Source organism: Callorhinus ursinus, unplaced genomic scaffold (genome assembly GCF_003265705.2).
Source record: "Callorhinus ursinus isolate GAN/ISIS: 27379988/994484 unplaced genomic scaffold, GSC_fseal_2.0 scaffold85, whole genome shotgun sequence".
NCBI classification, from domain to species: domain Eukaryota; kingdom Metazoa; phylum Chordata; class Mammalia; order Carnivora; family Otariidae; genus Callorhinus; species Callorhinus ursinus.
Window position 1 is genome coordinate 1,461,359 of NW_027397147.1, and position 17,962 is coordinate 1,479,320.

General features: G+C 39.7%; 2 protein-coding genes across 9 annotated transcripts in view; one reads left to right on the plus strand and one right to left on the minus strand.

Moving 5' to 3' along the window:
• The window catches only part of METTL9 (methyltransferase 9, His-X-His N1(pi)-histidine), a 48,455-nt gene extending 33,817 nt beyond the window's left edge, over positions 1-14,638 (plus strand). For 3 of the 5 annotated variants that reach the window (XM_025855462.2, XM_025855459.2, XM_025855457.2), the window contains one exon: positions 12,423-14,638. In XM_025855462.2, the coding sequence (XP_025711247.1) occupies positions 12,423-12,628 (206 nt within the window). In that variant the 3' untranslated portion in view covers positions 12,629-14,638. The remainder of the gene's footprint in view (positions 1-12,422) is intronic. The other 2 variants (XM_025855460.2, XM_025855458.2) reach the window with 1 other exon arrangement.
• IGSF6 (immunoglobulin superfamily member 6) lies at positions 247-10,539 on the minus strand. Of its 4 annotated transcripts, none has more exons than XM_025855463.2 (7): positions 10,390-10,539; positions 6,749-7,108; positions 4,198-4,292; positions 3,478-3,525; positions 3,011-3,091; positions 2,061-2,093; positions 247-1,671 (listed from the first exon to the last, which is right to left on the minus strand). In XM_025855463.2, exons 1-7 carry the CDS (start codon positions 10,493-10,495, stop codon positions 1,615-1,617), a joined length of 780 nt encoding a protein of 259 aa, XP_025711248.1. In that variant the 5' UTR covers positions 10,496-10,539; the 3' UTR covers positions 247-1,614. The 4 variants fall into 4 exon arrangements, with proteins under 4 accessions (XP_025711248.1, XP_025711250.1, XP_073744100.1 ...); XM_025855465.2 differs by having other exon boundaries at positions 2,061-2,119; XM_073887999.1 differs by lacking the exon at positions 3,011-3,091.
• Positions 14,639-17,962: the final 3,324 nt, after the last annotated feature.

Consider the following 17,962-nt stretch of genomic DNA (forward strand, 5'->3'; position numbering starts at 1 on the left):
TTCTAAATCAAATACTAATTTATCTTAGGGATTTTGTCTGTTAGTTAAGTTACACAAAGAACAGTGTATTTTCAGCCCTGGGAGTACCAAAATGTAATGACTCCCAGAAATGAAAAGTAAATGATCTAATCTAACACATTCTGTTTACCTGGATAGTTAGTGCTTACCCTTTTTTTGCCATCTAGCTTAGAAATTCATTTATTTCATCTAAGACAGCAGTCTCAAAGTAGGACTATACACCCAGGAGAACACAAGACCATTTATTTTGGGTTATAGGAAGAAAACATTAGCATTTCTATTTCTATGACTTTTTATGCCAGTTGTTTAATTTACACACATACAGGTACACATATACACTATACCCAACACACACAAATGCACGACATAGGCACGCACACATATATATAGAAACACACGCTCCCCCCTCTCTCTTCTTTCCATTTTTTCCTGGCACATGTGATTACATGTGTTGGAGACCACTGACTCAGGCCATCACTGCAAAACATTTTCATAGGGATCTTAAAATATTTTAAAATTCTGGGTTTTAAAAATAGAATTCACCTCATTTAATACAATTTTAAAAGAAACACTTTAATGAAATAAAAATAAATATATATTATAATTATATATAATTCATTTTTAATAACGAATGCACACTTATGGGTACTTTAAATGGAATTTTACAATGAGGTAGCTTTCAAAGAACAATCCATAGTATGTTTTCTCAGTGACATAGTAATGATTCCATAAACATCTTTGCTGGACCCCACCCCTTATCTGATACTCCCCTCCTAAATTGGTTAAAAATCAATATTGCAAAGGCACAGGTAAACACAGTGTCTTGCCTGCTGCTTCCCTGGTGCTGTTATTTGGCCCAACACTGACATCTAGAGTTGGCTGGGGCTTCTGTGTTCTGAGGTTCTGAGGTTTTCTGTTTAACCTCCCGCATCGGAGCTTCTGTATTTTAGCAATCATATTCTTACTCTATTTTCACTTTTTGTTGGTAGCATGATGTAAGTCATTTTGCATATGCAGGCAGGAAAATGTGCACTCTACTGTTACCCAGTGGCAATACCAGGAGAACAGTATTTGCTCCAAGGTACTTTGCAAGATGGTTTTTCTTTTCTTCTTCCCTTTTTTTTTTTAAACTCAAATTTTGGCACTTCCCTTCCTTTTTCCTCTCCCTCCCATCTTAGTCTCATTGGCCTATCACTTCCACAACCATAAAGACAATTCTTCCACTCAAGACAGAAGCAGACAGAAGCATGTGGTGTGACTTCTAATCTTCAGGGTAGGAGTCCTCACATACCTTGTATGTCAAATGACACAAATAGAAGATATATGTTAGGAAAACGGAAGTTTTTTAAATGCTAGACTACGCAGAATTCTGGCAAGTTAGAAAGTATTTTTCAGTTGTATTTTGTAGGGTTTTAGTATTTCAGGTAATTACTTTTAGTGATAGTTTCTTTGTACTGTGGCATCCTTCCTTGTGGAGAATTGTCTTCCATTTGCCTTTGATTGTTTTTTTAAAGCCCTGATGGGCGTATGTCCAATAACACTGTCATAACTTCTGGATTTGGACTTTCAGTTACTTAATTGGAAATTAAAACATTTCTATGGTCTTTCATAGTTGGAAAGTGCTCTTCTGTTTTCGTAAGTGTTGCCTTTCTCCTGCAAGAGTAAGTAACAAGCCATATTTAAGGTTATATAACCAATGATGTCCCATTGTAAGCAACATATAAACTAGTATGCCCTCTTGCATTCTGTGTCCCAAGTAGCCTCCAGTAATCTTAAAGGTCCAGTTACTATTCTTCCTATATTTAGAGTAAGATGTGGAACTGAAAATTAATTTTCTTCTCTTTTTTTTTTTAGCATTTTTTTATTCTTTATTATATATATATTAAGATTCCCTTCAGTTGCATTTTTGTTGTCCATGTTGTTGTAGAAGCAACAGGATTATTTGGCCTGTAGTGTTTTCCAGTCTGGGATTTGCTGACCAGAAATTTGAGATTTTGAGATGCTGTTGGGAGAGTCCTGGTTTACATAACAATAGTACTTACTTCTAGACTTGTCTTCAGGACACTTATCATTGTCTGTTTGCAGAAAAAGATGGTCCGGCCTCAGTAAGGAAAGAGTGAACAGGCATTCATAATTATTCAGAGTGATATCTATCTTAGGTGATTAGACCATTTCTTTATGTAATTTGTATACACACTGAAGTATGAAATGACTACTTAGACCACACTCTCTCCTGGATGAAAATCCTTTTTAAAAGTTGTATTAAAAAAAAAACACAACACCTCATATCAGACCCTTGTTACATTTGCCCTCTTGGCAGCTGTTTAAGAAAAAAAAATCCTTAGTTGTATATAAATTCATTATATTATAGTATACAGTTTAATTTAAATCTGAGCGGCCTGATTGTGCACCCTCGTAACTATTTGTCCCACTAGCACTAAAACAGCATCTTGTTTGAAAAACCTGTTATAAAGGACTTTAAAGAGACACTGTCAGATATCTCACAGATAATATGAATGCATTCTTCCTGCCACTCTAACCTCAGACTGAAGAAATACTTGATTTTTATTTTCAATAGCTCCTCTTTTCTAATGTGAATTTTTTCTGCCTTGTTAGCAATAAGTGATGTTTTCTGTATAATTTGACTCACAGTTGTTTGCAACATTTACTTATTGCCTGCTACTGCATGCATGCAAGGATCTTTTAATCCCAAAAGCACCCTTGTCTGAATTGAAAACATTGCCTATATCCAGTGTGTTTCTGAAAGATTCCATGTCACTAAGATGTCAACCTGGTCTCTATTTAATATTGTATCAGATGTCCTTTGTTATGTATTTATCAAAACAGGTTCTATATAAAAATGTATTCTATATGAAAGTCCTCTTTCATATTCCTCTATAGGAAAACATGATTATTGATGGCTTGTTGGTGGCTTAGCTTTTTCAAGCATGCTTTATATCTGCATTACATCTCTTTGATATTTTATACTCACAGGTGGTTGTCTTGTTTCCACCTGTCTCTTACTATATAGTTCCTGAGCAATTTCCTGAAAAATACGTCGGGCACTCTTCTTCTGTAAACACAAAGGAGAAAAAATTCCTATCTCTCTTAGGACTAGAAGAGATGATTATTGCACATCATCTGAGCTTTGTCTTTCTTTACTGCCACCAGTCAGAGACACTACCGCCCCCCCCGCACACCCCCAACCCCCAGCACATCTACACTGACCATTAACTCTTGTATTTTGAGTATGTTAGGTAGGATTTATGGTTGAGAATGATCACATTTAAATCACAAAGTTTACCACTTGAGATTATCCTTGAGTTTCTCAGTAATGAGAAATGGTTTCTGTGGTTGAATATTACCATGATGTTCTCTGTAATTTTTTCATTATTTTGGGTTTGAAATATTTACAACCAGCCACCGTTTGAAGGGTATTTTACAAGCGTTGGTCTGTACCTTTTGTGAATATCCTGTTTCTTTGTTTCTTAAAGAGTTAGATTTTGACTGTAAAGAAGAAAAGGAAAAGTCTTATGAGACATTTTATGCACTCAAAACAGTTGTGGCAGATATCTTGTGCCATATTAAGATTAAACTAACTTAACATTTAAATGATATACAGTTAGAGTTAATTTCTATGTAATTCCTGAGATGCTTTTATTATATTAATAAAATAATTCATATTGATGTTGACTATAGGCTTTGTTGTGATCCTAATATAGCATATATGTACCCCCTCTTATAGCCTATGAACAGCCAGAAGATATTCCTTCTCAAAAACTTTAGGCCTTTTAAAAATATTTTAAGGCAGCTTCTAGTCTCTTTGTTAACCCCTTTTTGCTCTTAAAGGCTGTTCTTAGGTCTTTTATAGATAACAGTAATGCTTCCCAGTGGAAAGATCGCAAATAAGATAGTTTATAAAGAAGGATTTCTTATTCTCATATTACTGGTTTTAAAGAGAAACCATTGCAAGTTTTGTACTCTGATTAGTAATAATTTCAGTCATGAGAATTTACACTTCCATAGACTGTTCCTGCAGGTAGTGTTTCCTGCAGATGTACAGAAGGATGTTAATTAGGTGAGCAATTTCTGAGGCTCACATGTGGAGAGATGGAAATCATTTCCTTATGATAATATTCAAGGCTATAGGGACATCTAGTGCAAGGAAATTTGACTTACTTTGGAAAGGATTATGAAGATCACAAGTGCACCAGTAACATAGATGGAGAGCACTGACACAGCAGCTATCAGGGGGCTGTGTAGTTCCTTCATTTCTTTGTTAATTACAAAAACAGAAAGAGCCACAATCACTATTGAAACATATTATTGCAAATACATACATAAAGTATAACTGGAGCTACAAGTGTTAGAGGTGAAACATGAACTGCTCTGCTTGGCTCTTCTTTTTTTTTTTTTAAGATTTTATTTATTTATTTGAAAGACAGAATGAGGGAGAAAGAGTACAGGAGCAAGGGCAGTGGGAGAGGGAGAAGCAGACTCCACTGCTGATCAGGGAGCCCGAAGAGGGGCTCTATCCTGGGACCCTGGCATCATGACCTGAGCCGAAGGAAGATGTTTAACCATCTGAGCCACCCAGGCGCCCCTTGGCTCTTCTTTAAACATTTATTCAGGGTCTCTTGATTCAGAAGACCCTCAAGCATGTGATAGAATTAAAACCAGTTCATCAGTTCTTTAAATATGTTATACCAAAATTGTTACTCATTTTGAAAACTAAAAAAATTTTAAATTCAATTAATTACTTGTCATAATGCTCAGAATCACTTTTTATATAACACATTATTTGAAGTTAGATAAACATTTTAGGACAGTTTGTTCAAGGACATTTAAAATTTCTTTTGATAGGGGCGCCTGGGTGGCTCAGTTGGTTAAGCGACTGCCTTCGGCTCAGGTCATGATCCTGGAGTCCCGGGATCGAGTCCCGCATCGGGCTCCCTGCTCAGCAGGGAGTCTGCTTCTCCCTCTGACCCTCCCCCCTCTCATGTGCTCTCTCTCTCTCATTCTCTCTCTCTCAAATAAATAAATAAAATCTTTAAAAAAAAATAAAATTTCTTTTGATAGAAATGATGTACAAGGGTCGCCAACAGTCTGTTCGTGGAGTTAAGATATTTTTGCCATGTATTTGTGAATGCTGACATTTGTTAACCTTGAACTGTTTCGTATAAACAACTGAATAGTGCAGTCTGTTCAAGGATCTGAGAAGGCCATACGTGGAGGATCTTAGGGCTTACTACGCCTTTAAACGACAGGCATTGTTACATGTGCCCCTTCTTTCTAATAAAGTTTTGGAAGTAGAATTATTGAATCCATTTTCACATTCTGAATTTTGCCCTCCTTGTAGGAAGTGTCCCATGCTCTGGGTGGGGATAGAGCAACATGCCATGTCTTCTATTACCTGATTATTTGAGGCACAAAATACAATTAGATTTGTAATTATTATCTGAACAACTTGTACTTTTCAACGAAATATCCCATAGATGCTCATCCTGTGAACTCACTTTGTACAGCATACATTTTTGTAACAAATTAGCCATATCTGTAAGATTTTTTTAAAAAGTTTCAAGTGCTAAATTAGGAGTTCTGTAGAAGAGGCAGGAAATTGCTGTGTCTTAGTAATACTTCCATTTCTGCTCTTAGAGAAGAATCTGTCTTCATATGAACTTGCAGTCTTGAGACCTTTCATCTCTTTACAAACTATTTTTAGTTTTGGCTAACATTTTTTATGGAAGATTAATACAGGTCTCCAAAGTTGTATATTTGTTTTAATATCTGTAGCTGACATTTATTTAAGCATACTTGCTATAAGCCAGGCATCATCAAAAGTGCTTTGTATGTATTAACTCATTTATAATTTATCTTATGGGTGAGAATAAACTAAGGTTCAATGACAATGGGATACCAAAAGCCCATTAGAATACCCCTAGTAATTAAAAGCAGGAATTATAATACAGGATGATCTCGGGTCCCTAAAGTCCTATTTTAAAATGGTAGGGCTGGTTGATTTTGAGTTAATGTTTAAATGATTTCAGTGCTCATCGTACCAGAGTCCTTTCTAACGGAAGAGATCCAAAAAAGTCAAGGACTCTTTCCCTTCTCTTCTTTCCCCCAGAATTGTGTGAAGCTTTTTTCCTGAAATTTCTTGATTTATAGGATGTAGCTAGGTTCAAGACCCTCACTTGAATGAGGAAATTGTCATAGGTTTTAGCAAATCTCAAGAAGTCAGTGTCACACCGATCCCTTTCTGTTTTTCTGTCCGTGTAGAATGGGTGGGGTCAGAGGTCCCCCAGTGGCTTCTCCTCAAATTTGTGTTTATTCTCCATACTGCCTTTTTTCCCCCCCGGGTCCAATGTATTGGTCACTTATGCTTTGTTCTAGATAGTGCAGTGCCAGCCCAGTTCCTGAACAAGCTGCTCTCTAATCATCCCAAGTTTCCCTTTGGACTTGGCACATTACCGGTCACTGTCATTCACAAAAGGAGGACCTGTTGGCCAGCCTGCGCTAGTAGAGTCTGGGCACAGAGAGACAGAGCCCTGACTTTGTGTCTGTAGAGGCTGGGAGATGGGATTGGAGTAGTGCTTCAGTGTCCTGTCAGCTTGTGTCAGATCATGCCCTTCACTGGCTAGGGTGTTGAGTTAGCACATCTGTCCCTTCATCTCGGCATATAAGTAACGTAATGCATTTAAAGGGCTGAGCAAAGCCTCAGCTGACTGACCTCTTACCACCAGTATGGTCCCTTCTCCGGTCCGCTTAGCTCCTGGTTCCTTTGAGTTGAGAAAGACGATTCCACAGATGTAGATGGCGCTGTCATTCAGAGCCACCCTGTTTACAGTGAGGGAGACTGCTCTTTCTGTTAGGGCTTCCTTCACTGTGAATTTGCCTGCATCACCAGTGCAGCCATCGAGGCATAGGTTCTCAGTCTGGTCTGTGCCGTAGCGAAACCACAGGCTTTTTGGTTGCACTGAAGGGCACCCCGTGTGGGAGAAGGAACACTGAATGGTCGCGGCCCCTTGAGTGTGGGCTACTTCGAGGTAAGGCGGTTGATGGACAAAGACCATACACTCACGTGTAGCACCTGTGGGAGGAAGCGCACGAGCCATGTTTAGGAGGCTTCTCACTTCCCTTTGCCTGTGCTTCTGTTTCACTGACATTTGAGGGCTAGGGAACTCCAGAGTCCTTTCTTTTTCTTACCACTTCCTCAGCACAAACAAGACTATACTAATAAGACAGCAGTGGTCCTCACTTTTCCTAACCCCTCGTACTTGCTGACCTTACCCTGCTGTCAGTTATGATGTCTGGTTACTTGAGGACAGAGAGGTGCCAGTAGAGTCAGCGTTGCAGGCAGAGGTGGTGGCAGATCTGGAGTCAGGAATTTGGGGTCCCCAAGTTTACTCTTGGGGACCTTATAAGCTTTCCCTTGATTGCTAAACGTCCTGCCCCATCTGTACCCCTGGCCTCCCAGGAGCGGTGTGGTCAGCGCAAGTGTTGCTGCTGACTGAGCACATGAGTGAGGGGATTTTCTTTGTCTTTGGCCTTGTGAGGGTTGGGATTGCTAGGAATTCATGGCAATTCACAATTATTCCTTTGTAAGCCTGGTTGTCTCTACAGGAAACATAAAAGACAAGGTGCACACCTGGGGAAATACAGACCTGGCTTAGCCTCCAGCATATTTGGTTACCAAGCTGAGACCTAATGAGTTAGCCATGCCACAGTGAGCAGATTTGATTTCTTCCCTGCACCAGCACCCTGCTCTGTAGTCCCTGGTAGCTTCTGTCTTGTTTGATGAACAGTGTTGTGATAAAGAGCACAGACTTGAGTTCAGATTCTAGCTCTGTGGTCTGTAGCAAAGTGGCGATAGTATATGCAGCTCGAGGGATTAGTGGGAGGTTTAAGTGAGGCCATCGATGCATAAGGAATACGTAGTTGGCTAAGCCTTAATAAGAATTTAATAAAAGGTAGCTAGTTCTGCTGCCGCGCCTTGTCTCCACTTCTGTTCACATGGTGTCACATGCCCGTTTTAGGGATAATCGTGGGTATCTCAGCGGGCGTCTCAGCGGGCGTTAGCAGGCCCGGGACCAGACACCACGTCTAGTGCTTTCTCTGCCACATGCTTCATCCACATTATGCTGCCTGGGTCCCCATCTTGGCCTTCTAATCCCAGGCCCGTGAGGTGGAAAGCCACTCTTTATAGATGGGAAGATCTGCCCTAAACCCTTTTTGGAGTAAGGGAGGGTCTATGTAAAATAGTATTGGTTGAGACAAATTGGAATTTATGCAAGTTTTTAGTTTGACTTCTGCCTGATTATGTGTTCCAAATGGTCTTATTTTTCTGAGTTTGTCCTTTGCTACTGTAAATGAAATTGGAATAGTAATCCAAGTGGTCTGATGCTTGAATTTCAGACAAGAGTTTTGTGTTTTGTTTTTTCACTTAATGGTTTTCTTAGTCTTCATCCAGAACTAGAAGATAAATTAAAATTAGAATTGTGGCATTTGCGATGCAGATATATTCTCCCCATGTTTTAATTTTAGTATATGTACGATCTGAGATGAGCTGGGAGTGTTTTAATGACCTGATAAATATAGACCAGAGGAGAGTGTAAGGTCACCTGGAGAAAGACAAGCAGGCTCCTCACTCGTCTGCAGGTGAGGGATTGGACTCACTCCTAAGTCTGGTAAATACAGCCTCATGTCTCCTACTCAAAGGCAGCCCCATTAGAAGTACAAACACTTTGCAAGTTATAATGATCAATATATATTGGGGGTTTCAAATGGAGTTGGGCCTGCCAAAATCTAACAGTTAACTGACAGCATCTCAGTCTGAAGTCCTTTTTCAGATAGTCTTAAAAGGGAAGAAAAAATTTTGGAGAACTAATGTTCCAGGGAAGAAGAAATATTTGCAACTTTGTAGTTTCATGTCTCCACTTACTTCCGACTTCTGAACGGTTAGTTCAGTGTCCGAGAAGAGCGGTCAAGGATTTCCTTTGAGAGGGCTGATGGGTGAGGAAACAGCTGCCCCTCCCCCGCACCAGTGACACAGCCTCTTTGCAAAAGAGAAGTTTGGGTACTGGGTCACACCAAGCCTAGTCCTGCAAGAACTTCTCTTTAAGAATTCTCTTATCCTATAGGATTCTTTTTTTTTTTTTTTTTTTAATGCAGTACCCTCTGCAATGGCTGAAAGTTTATCTTCTTGGTGGAGGGGAATAAAAGAAAGATCACTTTCGGGGCACTTGGGGGGCACTTGGGTGGCTCAGTCGGTTAAGCGTCTGACTTTCGATTCTCTCTCCCTCAGTCCCTCCCCCGCCCCCCTCTTAAAAAAATCACTTTACTGTGATCCAGGCTGGAAAATAAATAGAAAACTGATTTTTGACACTTCATCGCATGGAGAATTTCAAGCATACGCAGAAGCAGCAGGCTAGCACGGTGAACTCCCTGCTACTTGTTGCCCCAGTCTTGTCTCGCCTCTCCCCCCACCTGCTCCTTCACCCCCGCACCTGCTCCTTCACTCCCACATCATTTTTGGGTAAATCTCAGATATTCTCTCTTCATATCTGTCAGAGTAGATCTTTAAAAAATAAGAATTCTTTCTTAAAATAATACTAATGAAAATAGTTTATGAAAGTCATTTATATGGATTAGGAAAAAAAATCAGAATATTACTGAAATCACTCATAGTCCTTGTACTCAAAATAACCATTGTTAACATTTTGATATATTTCTTCACAGATGAGAAAAAAACAATTTTAAGAGCTTTTGCTACCTTCTCTGTCCTATGACACAGACTTTGTGAGCAACTCTGAGATTATTAGCTTTATTACAACTATGATGAGATGGATTATTAGAACCACTTTCTCCTCCTCTCCTAGAGGAAAAAGTCAGTATAAGCAGAATTTAAAAAATATATCTATTATGGGATGGTTATGTTCTATGGAAGGAGCCATGGCAGCTTTTTTTTTTTTTTTTTTTTAATGACAAGTACTTTTTAATTTACCGAAATCTGGCTTTTCAGACACTTTATTCTTTGAAAATATTCAGCAAGTACTGTGTAGTGCCTGTCACGTGCAGCGCGTGTTTGCCTTACAGACACGGCATCATTGTGACCAGCACATGCGATTTTAAGAACATTTTCAACCCTTTGTTTGGTGAGGTGCTCTTCTTTAAAGCAGCAAAGGGAATTTTCAAGGTTAATCTGAAACTTCCTCAGCTATTCTTTTATTACACTATTTGTCTTGGGAAAAAAGACCATTTCCATAGCATTAGACATTGAAAAATTAATCTGTAGGGGCTTAAAATATAAATGCATTAGATGAGGAATAGTGATTGATTAGATAAAATGGAGGAGAAAAGAAAGAATCTTACCGACATAAAAGAGAATCAGATTGATTTCCAGGCCGAGAATGATCCTGCCTCCCTTCACAGTCTCCATTTCTTGGGGTGTGTGTGTGCGGTGGTGGTCACTGTGCATTTGAGGAGAGTTGGCTCTTTTTTTCCTGCCTCTTTAGAAAAGAAGAACTGAAGAGAGGAACTCTTATTAAGGAACCATAACCAGGAACTTTTTGAAATTGTGTAAAAAATTGTTTGTAATCCAGTTTCACCACTTAGAGTTGAGATTTTAGCCTAGAGCACATTTCTAAATATTCATAAGGTTAATTTTTTCTTGGGCTTGTAGATGTTTTGAGGGAGATTTTGACTTACACGTAGTGTGTATTCCCAGGAAAGAGTATTGTTTGACAGGTTATTGGTACTTTAAATTTCCAGAGTCGTGTGGTTGCTGATGCTGGGGCACCTACTGTGTGCTCAGTGCTGGGCCATTGACACTGGAAAGCTGGAAGAAGCAGAAGGAGGTGTCTTCATGTAGAGAGGAGAGAAAAATTAGTGACCAGTACATCGTGGTACAATGAAGAAACATGTGTGGCATTAACGAGTTGTACCTCAGATTTGTGTAACCCCTTGTTACTGTGTTGTTGAAACCAAGTGTGGGCCCTCTGTGGTGGTTCCCTCTTGCCCCCTCTCCTGCCCCGCGGAGATCTCATCAGTCAGGTTCTTCCCTGGAAGCATCAGAAATGGACTCTGGCTGACTTCAGTGAGAGGGAATTGACTGGAAGGATTCGAGGGTAGCTCACACAGTCACGGGAGGCTTGGAGAATCCTGTGTGGGGTCTCCAGCCAAGACAGACGCTTCAGATTATGCTGCAAAACTGATCAGAAGGGTGTACTGCTGCTGCCAAGCACTAGGGACTGTGGCACGGACCACACTCTGTTCATACCACCTGATGCCGTGCCAGCTGCGTGGTCTTGTGGCCATTTCTCTGGGTCACTTGTGCTTCATCCCACGTGTCAGGCGGGTGTGTACGAGTGTAGATCATGTGCTAGTGCCTGCCTTCGCTGCCTCTCCGACACCATTCTAGGAAGAGGGTTCAGGTGCTGGGCCACCAAGACGAGCGACAGATCTTTCCACTGTAGTGTTTGGACTCTTGGCACCTATTGATGATGTCTTTTCTCACAGAAAGCTACTCTCTGTCTGAAGTTAGTAATACTTTTAACGTGTGCATTTTTTTTAACATCACAAGTCCTAAAAGCACCCCAGAATTGACATATATCATTATCTTTGTGTCCACATGTCTGGACCCAGTGCTTGGTGTGAACTTGAAGGCCTGAAGACCTTATCCAGGCACCCCAACCCCCATTCCACAGGCATCTGATGCTCATGGGCTTGGAAGGAACAGATTCAGACTTTAGCCACTAGTCCAAGAAATGCTAGACTGACGCGTCCGTTCTAGCACTCTACCTTTCTCTGGTTTTGGAGCTTAACTTTTATAAAAGTGTTACAAAAGTTAGGGAGTGGATCACCTTCCCTTGAAAAACACACCAGTGATCTGTCTTTATAAATTAAAAGCCTTCATTAGTCTATTTTCAGCCTGATAAACCTTTCTAGTTAATACATTGCATACATTTACTACATCATGGGTATATTTTCTTGCATTTATCCCTAAACCTTCTTTCATATTTTATGGGTAACTCTCTGCTTCCATTTTCCTGTATTTAATGAGGAGTTCTCCAAAACCATGAACACTGACAACTCAGTTGGTCTAATGGAGGGTAAGATCTAAAACTGTCAGAGAAGGTAAAAGTACGGGCTTTGGATCCAGATAAACCTGGGATTACATTTCTGCTCTTACCCTCACTAACCTTGCAAGCTTGGGCGAGTTCCTCAGCCCTCTGGGTCCATACTTCATCTCTTTGTCCTCCTCAGAGGGTATCGGGGAGATGAGTCATCGAAGTACCCAGTGCTTGACACATACCAAGTCCTTGGCAAATGTTGTTTTTCGTCCCTTCTCTCTTTGAATAACTTGTTTGTTCAAGAATTTAACTTAATGTTTCTATTTGTTTTAGTAGGTGGCAAGTGGGAGAAACCATCAGAAATTTTAGAAATCAAGGGACAGAATTGGGAAGAACAAGTGAATAGTCTGCCTGAAGTTTTCAGAAAAGCTGGTTTTGTTATTGAAGCTTTCACCAGACTACCATACCTGTGTGAAGGCGACATGTATAATGACTACTACGTTCTGGATGATGCTGTCTTTGTTCTCAAACCAGTATAAACACGTGGAGGTCCGAGTCTTCAGCGCCCACCCCAAGAATGTACACTCCAGAAAAGGGTCTGCGTTTGTGATTATGTGAAGGGAGGACCTTTGGGGACTGCCATTCTGAATATCATGTAGGAATTTAAAAAGCCAAAATACTAATTATTTCTTTGTAGTGTGTAAAAGGAATGTTTTTAAAAAACAAAACCCAACTCTTTGAGGATTTTTATCAACTCTTTACTCAGTATACAGGTCACACTCCAAGTATGGAAGATATTTTTTATACTTAATTACAGTAGGGACTCATTCCCAGTCAAAGCAATAGTCATGACCTCACATGGAACCAATAAATATGGATGATTGTTTTTAATAAAATGAAGACTGGCAATAAAGCTGTCCGTTCAATTGCAAATATTTGGTTATAAGGTATAGCCACTGATACTCTTTCATGTTTAGAAATTCTTTGTCATTATTCAAAAAATGTTTTTAATCATGCTAATAAACTTTTTTGGAGATGACTCTGGCATCATGTTTGAGTTAATATAAGGCTTCCTTCCCTAGGATCTTTTATTGTATTGGCTTCAGGGGTGCCCAAATAGGAGCAGTATGTGACAGTTGCAGTCAGGACTGTTACTGGGTGGGAGCCAGGGGATTATTGCAGACTCTGGTGAGCACTGAACCAAAGCAGTCTAGATCAACCCTTGGAAGAACAACCTCATTCAGATCTAGTACTTCAGGGACCACCCCCCGTTCCCCCATTTCATGTTGCTTTGGGAAATGCAAAACACTGGCTTCTGACTTTGGGATAGCTTCCACCCTATGCTCAGAATTCTGCTTTTCTGGATAATCTCAGGTTCTCAGAATTGAAACATTTGATGGTGGCTGCTGACAAAATGCAGCCTAAAAATGTTTTAATTCCACTTCTTTCTCTACACGTGTATACCTCTTTCCCAGAACCTGGTTCTTCCTGAAATCCATAACTGAGTTTATTTGCCAAGAATATGGATTGATGAAGACCCTGTCAGACTCCTACATTCTAGAATCCGTGAGTTCCTCCAGCCATATACCCCCAAATGTTGCAACAGAGGAACTCATTAGCAAGATCAATAACCATTATGCATATTCCAAAGAGAGCAGAGCACTTAACCCAGAATCTAAAATCTCAGTAATAACAGAGGCACAGATTTGAGATTGTGGTTATTAACAATATGTTATTCTCATGACTTTCTTTTTTTCAGCCAGGTGTTTCATTAAATATTCTCATTTATATGCTCATAGAAGTCATCAAGTCAACACATTTACTGCAACACCTGGGTATAAAGGAGAACGAAAGCCTTGAGAAGAATTACTTTATTATTCATTAAGAACAGCATTCCCACATCCTCACACCAGTATCTTCCACTGTTATTGTGTTGTCATAAGAAGAGTTGGGTTATATGATATATGCAAAACTGTTACTGGTGCATTCTAGTGCTCCCCCCCCCCCAGGAATTCAAATAAGTGAAATGCGAATACTTAGCACCCTGGATTATAAAAATAGAGGAAATGAGTAAACTTAATGTAGTTCTTAAACAGTTGAGATTTGTTTCTTTATAAACTGTCATAATCTTGCTGTTTAGACTGTCGAACAAGAGTGCAAGAGTAATGGATGTTCAAAGAGGCAGGTTACCGCAAAGTGTTACATAATTTTGAAATCAAGAATTTGATGGTCTATTAAAAAAAACAAAAAACCTCTCTTCTTTATCCCCCCAAAAAGAGAAAGCATTTATGCATTTCAGAGATAAAAAATAGTTTCTCAAAATCAGGTTCTCTGAAGACCAACATACTAAGAGTTCAGTTTTAGGATGAAAATTTAAACCAGCAAATCCTAGCACATTTGATACCTGGTCTTGAAAGTCTTGGTGGTGTGTCGCCACTCCACTAGGTGGCAGTGTTGCTTACTGAGTGTCAATGGCTTTTTTCCCCCCTAAATGGAATCCTCTGTTTTTTCCCCAAAGTACAATAAAGCTGCCTTCTTGTCTGCACCATTCCTCGTGTAAGTGCTTCATATCAAATTTAAGGTTGTGCTGGAGAAATTAAGAGGAGCTCTATTTGTGGTCAAAGCAAGTTAACCTATTGACCTGGAAGGTCACGGGGAAAGGCAAGGCAAACTGCACCGGTGATTCACAGCCCCTTGCACCTGCAGCGCCAGCCCCTTGCACCTGCAGCGCGAGCCCCTTGAGTGTTGAGCCACTGGTTACAGAGAAGGGAAGGAAAGAAGGTAAAATACCCTCAGTCATTTCTCCCTTGTGCAGAGTAGTTAAAAGCAATAGTGTATTTTGCCCTTCTGTATGTCTTACCAGTTTCTACGCGGTTGACCTTTAACAGCAAAGAAGCTGGGCTGGGAAATAAACTGAAACTTAGTTGTTTCAAGTCATCTTTCTGATTAAAACTTTGTTTCCCCTTAGATCTGAGTACAGCGTTTAAATAGACTCGTCACTGAAGAGTTTTCATCAATTGCTTCCCACTACTTGGTTACTGATTGAAGTGTTTCATGATCCTTTTCTCTAACAACTACAGCACATATTCAACATGGACTTCCAGTGGCTGAAGTGATCCCCCACGTTTGTGCAGATGGCTGTGTACCCCCAAATTCGCTTCTAGCCAGCGCCTCCATATTACAATGGAAGACCCTGCGCCGAGTCAGGGCTGTCTGGTGTGACTTGCACTACCTAGGCACCCACTGAGCACATACTTGGCTTATAATTGACCTGAAACGGGATGCTCACAACCTTACAACCAACTTAAAAGATAAAATGGCAGGAATTGGCAGAAGGAAGTTCACATTGTACCTGTGCTAAGAAACATTTGTTCATAATCTAAGTGAAAATATGCACCCAGAATCATTAAGGAAATATTGCTGCAATATAAAATTCAACAGCCTGCCTATTTGCAGTTAGTGGATGATGAGGCGATAGTTAGGCGACAGTGAATGGCACAATAAAAACTAAAATCATATCTACTGTAGCTATGTATAGGCATTCATATTTTGCTGCTTCCTTTATCAATTCCAATATATTTGTGTTGTCTTTGTCTACTATGTGGGAATTAATTTGAACTTTTTTAAGTTATCACTTGCTCTTTAAAAATTTATTTTTAAATAAATTTTTATTTTCATATAATGTTAGATTTGGAGAAATCTTACAGAGATAGTACAGAGAGTTCCTCTATACCTTTTACCTCGTTTCCCTAATGTTAACGCTTTATGTAGCCGTGATGTGTTTGTTAACACTAAGAAATTAGCATTGGTATATTAAGTAAATGCCAGTACTGGGATTTTGCCCATTTTCCCATTAATGTCTGTTTTAGGAGCCAATTCAGAATATCATATCCCATTTAGTTGCTTAGTTTAAAAATTATTAGGGGTGCCTGGGTGGCTCAGTTGGTTAGGCGTCTGCCTTCGACTCAGGTCATGATCCCGGGATTCCGGGATTGAGTCCCGCATCAGGCTCCCTGCTCAGCGGGAAGTCTGCTTCTCCCTCTGCCCTTCACCCTGCTTGTGCTCTCTCTGTTGCTCTCAAATAAGTAAATAGTGTTCTCTGACATGACCCCATTATTTATCTTCCAATTTTTTTAAGTTGCAGCAAAATACACATACTAAATTTACCCTTAGTCATCTTTAGGTGTACAGTTCAGTGGTATTTAGTACATTCATACTGTGCAACCATCACCGTCTATCTTTAGAACTATTCATCTCGTAAAACTGAAACTCCGTGCCCATTAACGACTTCCCATTCCCCCTTCCTCTTAGCCCCTGGAAGCCACCATTCTGTTTTCTATTCATTTGACTACTTTAGGTTCCTCATGTATGTGGAATCATACAGCATTTGTCCTTTTGTGACGGGGTTACTTCACTCAGCATAACGTTCTCAAGGTTCAGCCACGTGGTAGCATGGGTCAAAATTTCTTTCCTTTAAAAAATATTTATTTATTTGACAGATATAGCGAGAGAGGGAACGCAAGCAGGGGGAGTGGGAGAGGGAGAAGCAGGCTTCCCACGGAGCAGGGAGCCCGATGTGGGGCTTGATCCCAGGACTCTGGGATCATGACCTGAGCCGAAGGCAGATGCTTAATGACTGAGCCACCCAGGCACCCCCTTTTTAAAATTTTTTTAAATTTCAGCATAGTTAGCATATAGAGTTATATTAGTTTCAGGTGTACAATATAGTGATTCAGCAGCTCCGTATATCACTCAGTGCTTGTCAAGAGAAGTGCTTTCACTTCTTTTGAGTATATGCTCAGAAGTGGAACTGCTGGGTCATATGGGAATTCCCTGTTTACTTTTTTTAGGAATTGCCATACTGTTTTCCATTGCACCATTTACACTCCTAACACTGCACAAGGGTGTTCCGATTTCTCCACATTCTTCCAAATGCTTGTTCTTTTCTGTTTTTCTTCATAGTAGCCATCCTAATGGATGTGGGTGTTAACTCATTGTGGGTTTGATTTGAATTCCCTATGATTTGTCTTTATAGCACAACTTATATGCCATTGGGTTTCATTTACTAGTAATTTGTGCTTTGTGACTCACTATATTGTTATCACTGAATTGGAATCTGTGCTGATACCAAAGTACTTCTTTTTGGCTATGACATTTTATACTTTTGGAGAATTAGGAGAGTCCTGTTACATAACTAGAACTTAAGATTTCCCTCTGGATTTTGGAGTCAGTATGCTGTAGTCTCATGAACTAAAAACCAGTATTTTTGTTACAAGACCATTTAAAAATCATTTTGAATATATGCAAAAATGAAAGGATTCCCCCCCAAATAAATGATCATGTAAAATTGGAATGCCTTATACATCTGCACTTCTTAAGTTCTGGAAAATAATTAAGAGCAGGTACAATGCCCGAATGTTGTTTTCTTATAGCCTGTTTAGAAGTCAACACAGAATATTGTGTTTTGTTTTCAGAATATTGGTTTTAAATACCCTTGAACTCTCAACATTTTTCAAATGGTAGAGTTGAGGTGGTTCAGAATACATTGGCAGTCCTTTTTATACTCAGCAGAACAAAACAGGTTTTCCTACACTTGATTTTGCCACTTTTTTTTTTAGTTTTAAAAAGTTAATTTTTATTTTTTTAATGTAAGCTCTATACCCAACATGAGGCTTGAACTCACAACCCCAAGGTCAAGAATCACATGCTTTACCAACTAAGCCAGCCAGGCACCCCTGCCACTTTGTTTTTATTATTTATAAGGTGGCTGTGACTGATCATAAAGCCCTACTGGCTTTTGCATTTTAAGTAACATGTTTGTTACAGACAAAGTGGAAATACACATAGGTGAAAAGAAGAAAGTGCAAATAAAC

Bases quoted from the DNA above. Each gene is read 5' to 3' on its own strand.
- IGSF6 (XM_025855463.2), bottom strand. From the start codon at position 10,495: ATGCACAGTGACCACCACCGCACACACACACCCCAAGAAATGGAGACT. The intron at 7,109-10,389 runs GTAAGATTCTTT...TTCCTCCCACAG, and splicing joins TCTGATTCTCTTTTATGTCG to GTGCTACACGTGAGTGTATG. The intron at 4,293-6,748 runs GTCAGTCAGCTG...TAATTAACAAAG, and splicing joins GACCATACTGGTGGTAAGAG to AAATGAAGGAACTACACAGC.